Source organism: Aedes albopictus, unplaced genomic scaffold (genome assembly GCF_035046485.1).
Source record: "Aedes albopictus strain Foshan unplaced genomic scaffold, AalbF5 HiC_scaffold_876, whole genome shotgun sequence".
In the NCBI taxonomy this organism is placed as follows: Eukaryota; Metazoa; Arthropoda; class Insecta; order Diptera; family Culicidae; genus Aedes; species Aedes albopictus.
This window is the reverse complement of record NW_026917727.1, coordinates 6,057-12,000: the sequence shown is the minus strand read 5'-3', so window position 1 is coordinate 12,000 and position 5,944 is coordinate 6,057. Positions and strand designations below refer to the sequence as shown.

Below are 5,944 nucleotides of genomic sequence, written 5' to 3'. Positions count from 1 at the left end.
ATAGCCAAGACCGAAGTGACTACGTTAGCGAACACGGTTGTGGATCAGCTGAGAATGATCGATACGCAAATCAGATCGGATGTAATGGAAACGGCAGCACGTCAAGTCTTAGACAAGTTCCCAGCTTTGGACTATACCGATGACGATGGGTTCGGAGCCGGCCAAGGATATGTGGATATCAAATACAAGTTGATCAATCGTAATAATTATTTGAATCGCTTTAAATCCCCTCAAGCAACTTTGACGAACACCGTAACGAGTTTAAAAAAGAAGCGGAATGCTAGAGCGGGTACGCTGAAAGAATACTGGCAGAAGTCTGCCAGAGAATGTGACAAAAGTTCGGTTTCGGCACTGGTACGCGATGACCCAAGTCTGATGACGGAGGAGCTGCTGCTTAAAACCCAGGCCTTCATTAGATGGAAACTGGACGAAAAAATAGACACAAAGCAAATGATTTCACAGCTTCCTGTTCTACGACGACGGTTGTTGGTGAATTTCCACTTCGAGCAGGCAACCGGTGTGAACATCACCGACTTGCGGCGCTATTTTATGATGAAAAGGGAAAAACTCGTGCAATACTCGCTGACCTGCAAATCGGAGCTCCACTTGAGTAAATCAGCATCAGATTACGATATATTGAAATTTCTATGCTCGCTTGTTGGGGAAGACTTCGGAGATTTTATCATTCAAAAGGATGTAAGTAATCTTTACAGTGCTTTAATTGTATGGTTATTGAAACTTATGGTTTATATTTTGTTTTTTATAGATTGGTACTCGTATTGACGATATCACCATTGACGGTTCTGGACCGGTGCTGATAGCTGTTGGTAAGTGTAATTTGAATATAATGTGAAGGTGATACTAAATAATTCTTAATCAGAATATTGTACATACGGTAGACGTTAGCTAACTGCAACATATTTACATTTCACTTACCGAATGAAATTTGATAACTGCAACAACTGACAGAACGTCGTATTGCAGCAAAAGTGCACACGAAAAACATCGCATCGCTATTGACATTTCATTTTGACGAATAGCGGTGCGATAAATGTAAAATTCTTACACTTAGCGTACCTACTTGCAATTAAAAAGCATTGCAGTTAAATCGTTTGCACCGAGCGAACGTCTTCTTCTTCTTCTTCTTGGCGTAACGTCCTCACCGGGACAAAGCCTGCTTCTCAGCTTAGTGTTCTATGAGCACTTCCACAGTTATTAACTGAGAGCTTCCTCTGCCAATGACCATTTTGCATGCGTATATCGTGTGGCAGGCACGAAGATACTCTATGCCCAAGGAAGTCAAGGAAATTTCCTTTACGAAAAGATCCTGGACCGACCGGGAATCGAACCCGTCACCCTCAGCATGGTCATGCTGAATACCCGTGCGTTTACCGCCTCGGCTATATGGGCCCATCAAGCGAACGTCTACTTCTTCTTAGTTTGACGCTAAAATATTGAGAGCAGAAAGATCGTCGCTAAATGGGGCTGACTCGGGCCCTTAATGTGGTTTTGTTCGGCATTTCTGTAAATGCTGTACATCCTTGCCACTGTGTCGATAATCAGTGCGTTCCGTTTTATCTTTTTGATGTACTCGTCATTTCAACACAAATAAATGACAATATGTAATAATGACATTTTTTCTTCTTTTTTAGATGTCGGAAACGATAAAACGATATTCTACGTATACGCAAATCGGACACGTTTGTCCGAGGGAGCTCATGATGTGATTGCCGCAGTAGAGGACCTATTCGCCATCCAATTTGTACACAATTTCATGTACACAAAATCGGTTTCAAAATTCATGGAACTGCTCCAGGAATACTTCCTTAAGATCATAACTTTTGTGGCGTCGAAGTCGGGTGCACGTCGAGTAGGACAAAGGCAACAAAAAGTCAGAAAAGTCATTTCTGCGTTGTCTAACTTTAACGTTAGCAGTTAAAACAGCATTTGTTTTGTTTGGTCAGGTCTGTCGGGTTGTTTATAATATGAATTAACTATACATAAATGCCCAAAGATAAATTTGTGTTAATCGTAAGCTCGATAAATTTCATAGCCAATAAAAAAGAACATTTTTTCATGTCAATACCTTTTTTGAAATAATACATTGAAGTCACATATGCCCCAAACTAAATTCGCATCTCAACCGATTCAGATTATTCAATTTGATCTTCTCATATTCAAAGTTGCATTGCCTTCTGAACTAATGAACTCTGTTAAAATCCATTAATATTTACAATCATTCCGAAAATCTCGTATATTGTCCATAGGATTAACTATTTTTTACTATCTGAATGGTCTGTCATTTGCTTTGAATTAATTACAAAAAAATCATTGTTATACGGTGTTCTTCCGCATTGAAATGATTAATATTTTGATTGTAATACTCTTTTTTGCACATAAGGTCTTGTACCACTTGGGCAGGTGTGCCTATTTTGGGCACTTGTCGCTATAACTAAGTCGATTTCAAACGGATTGATTTGAATTTTTGTATAGAGTAAGGGACGTACAATATCTTACTCTATACGAAAATTATAATCAATCGGTTTGAAATTGACTAAGTTATAGCGGCAAGTGCCCAAAATAGGTACACCTGCCCAAATCGTACAAGACCCTATATTCTCATATTTTGGTAAATGGAATTCGGTTTCTAGAGCGTCCATGTTAACGGTAGGAGAAAAAAAAGATGTTCTCCAATGTTATTTATTTTTATTCAATCTGTTCAATCAAAAATAAAGAATTCGAACTGATTATAGAATTAGGATTTTGTCTAATGAATGATTGACTAAAAGGTTTAAATATTATACACATTTCTATTGTTGTTTTAACAGAGAGTTTACATTTGAGATCTTGACTTGATTGGATGCTTTTAAACTGGAGTTCAAATAAACAAATAACCAAAATTGAGTAGCAAGCATGTTAAACAAAAGCCGAATGAGACCAAGGTTACAAGTATACAAGGGTCCAATATATGACAAGGGAAGAACTCAAGAAACAACACACTAAGATTCTGATTTTCCAGCTCATGGGGTGTCTAGATGGTCTAGATGAGTTTCTGGTTGTAGGCCAAATTGTCTGAAACTTGGTCGTACAATTCAGCTTAGTTTATGGAAGATTTGGCACAACACCGAAAATACGTTAGGGTAAACGCTCCCTTAGTGGAGGTAGTACCAATAGTGGTGGTAGTGGCATTTTAGTACTATTTCTATCAAAAAGTTAGTAAATGACATTTTTAACAGATGCAATATACTTAATGAAATTAATTCAGTTTTGTTAACAGGATTTGGTCAATAACCTATTTTAAACAATTATTTTCTTTTTTTTTCTCCTTTGCACCTATAGTGGTGGGTCCCATAAGAATTCAATGGGATGCGCCACTATAGCAACAAATGTTAAATTTTAGCACCATAATAGCAACCGTGTACCTATAGTTGGTGTAAATGATTTGTTATAAAAAAAATGAAATAAACGATGGTTTTTACATTCATCCTAGTAAATTTAATTGAAAACTACCAATTAACGTTTCAGATGTTTTATTTTGTGGTTTTATCAATTTTATACAATTATTTTACTACGAGTGGCTACTAACAGCACCGCTATTGGTACGTTTACCCTACATTTTTTTATATATATAAAAAAAAACATTTTTCGGTACGTGGCGTGTCGGTATAATTCAATATTTCATCTTTGTACAACATTTTGTTCGCTATGATGCATACAAATAAGCTAAATGCAGTGGGCTTATGCAGATTTTTTGTGTTTTCGTCTGTTTTGGGGATGTTTCGGTTTGAGAAAATTTGTGTCGCCCCCCCCTCTCTCCCCTCTGCAAAATGTGATAATTGAACATCGAACTCGTCCTACTGTGAAGCGGTAGCTAGAAATAGGTTAATTGTAAAAATAAACAACGATGTAAATTTACTAGCCACTATCTTAAATGACAAGTTGAAAATTAAACGTAATTGAATTTTACATGACTTTCAATTTTCAAGTCATGTAAAATTAAACACTGGTTGATTGTTACATTTATTTTCATGCTCCAAATATGTGCATGAAAATAAATTGAAATTTACATTTTATTTCTAACTGTGTTGTTCATGACGCGGAAATTGTTCAGATATGTTAGACTGGACACACCAATGGTTGTCACTGGAGATTTTAATATTGACGTTTCCAAACAAGAAAATTTTGATTTCCTTAACTTCATGAAGAAGCATTTAAATTCAACATTAGCTAATCCTCATAACGAAGCAACCACACTAGGTGGTTCGTGTATTGATTTAACCTTCATTAAAAACATTAGCGCAGAGTGTAGACGCTATTGCTCTTATTTTTCTTATCACCGTCCAATTTTATCTGTGCTCGCAGTAGAAGTGCCCGAACCATCAAACATCTAATCTACAGGAAATACATCGCTACGCTCAAGAAACCGGAGCCCGGAATGCAACGTTATTCGATACGATACACAGCAAATGCTCACCACAAACAACACCTGGTCGCTAACAATCATCGGTAGCACAAGAACCTTCCCAGGAACATCAGAACCACCAAACACCAAACGGTCCTTTTCAGGACCACCAAAAATAGTCCACAAGAGTTATTGGAGAATTCCAGATCCAAATATTTTCATTCCTGTTCTTGACACTTCTTCTATTTCTTCTCTACTTCTTTTTGTTCTTCTTGGCAGAAATTCAAACTGAAACGGAGCCTGTCTCTCAGCTCAGCGTTTAATCATCACTTAAACAACTATTAACAACTGAGATTTTTTTTTCAAATCTGCCATGTTCGTACGCACAAACACGGAAGTCAAGATCCTCGACCGTAACGGAAATGACGTCCAGACACCCTTGCTATCGCTAGATAGCTGCGCATTCACCAGATAGGGTAGAAGCTTCAAAAAAGTTTATTACACGCTAAAAGTTGTCCTACGTCAAGCTTACGGTTATGTCTCAGACATTACCCACCCCTAGTTTTTTGAAGCTCATTTCGATTTGGTTTGCAAGCTGGCTGCCTCGTTGTTAAAAGTAACCTGAGCAGTTGAATACTATGCTCATAGATAGTTTATGTCCAAAGAGAGCTTGCTCACATGTGAAATACCTGAATATTGGTATGGTTTCGAGCTGCCCGTGTTCTAAATCTGACCACATTTATCAGGAAACCAACTCTACGATCACGAGAAGCGTATTTGTGAAGAGCAACTCGATACGCACCTCCTCAATGTAGCCGATATCAGAAGTATAACAGTTCCTGTGCTGCACACAAAACAAAGCCGGCAGTCTTAAGCTAGTATGACACTCTTTGACTAATGCCAAATATTTCAAGACCAACAATTGAAATGGCCGCATCAGCATTGCGTAAAAAACACGTTTCTGTCGATTTAGGGCCATCTGGGATCCACCCACGTATCTCATCACCATTAACAGAAAGCTTGATGTTTGCGCTTTCTGTTAGTGGTGGTGAGGTGTGTGGGTGGAGTGCAAAAGGCCTCAAGTCGACAGAAACATGTTTGTTTACAAAATGTTGATGCGGCCTTTTCAATTGTTGGTGTTGGTTTGACCACTTTTGACAGTTAAATTTTGACCAAGGTGTACCTGACAAACAAAAATATTTGTCACTCTCGAAAAACGAATAAGGAAAAACAGAGCCAAACAACCTGCCAAAATTTATCTGTCAAAAGTGGTCAAATATTTGGCGTCTGGGCAAAGAGTGTAATAGCACCCTTATTCATCAACTGACCCGTGAAAGCATGAAGTAGAAACTTATGAGAACTTGTCGATTGTTTCTGTCCACTTCATTCTTCAAGTTCAAGTTCAATGAAAAGGCCCAGTTTTAGATCGTTATATATTTGGTATTTTGATTTGTTGCATTTTAATGTGAGTCAAACTAAAATAAGTCAGCATCCATAATAACTGGTAAACCAGTTAAGTGAAAGAAAAAAACCATTTTGGCA

At 37.7% G+C, this 5,944-nt stretch overlaps 1 protein-coding gene across 1 annotated transcript; it reads left to right on the top strand.

Annotated features, from left to right (window-relative positions):
• The first annotated feature begins 6 nt into the window (after positions 1 to 6).
• LOC134283932 (uncharacterized) lies at positions 7 to 1,966 on the top strand. The gene is made up of 3 exons (XM_062844081.1): positions 7 to 696; positions 767 to 827; positions 1,653 to 1,966. The coding sequence occupies exons 1-3, from the start codon at positions 55 to 57 to the stop codon at positions 1,937 to 1,939; spliced, it is 990 nt and encodes a 329-aa protein (XP_062700065.1). The 5' UTR covers positions 7 to 54; the 3' UTR covers positions 1,940 to 1,966.
• The last annotated feature ends 3,978 nt before the right edge of the window (positions 1,967 to 5,944 follow it).

What these genes read in the sequence shown, in the direction of transcription:
- LOC134283932 (XM_062844081.1), top strand. Translation starts at nt 55, where the DNA reads ATGATCGATACGCAAATCAGATCGGATGTAATGGAAACGGCAGCACGT. An exon ending in ATTTTATCATTCAAAAGGAT is followed by an intron (nt 697 to 766) that starts GTAAGTAATCTT and finishes TGTTTTTTATAG; the next exon opens with ATTGGTACTCGTATTGACGA. An exon ending in ACCGGTGCTGATAGCTGTTG is followed by an intron (nt 828 to 1,652) that starts GTAAGTGTAATT and finishes CTTCTTTTTTAG; the next exon opens with ATGTCGGAAACGATAAAACG.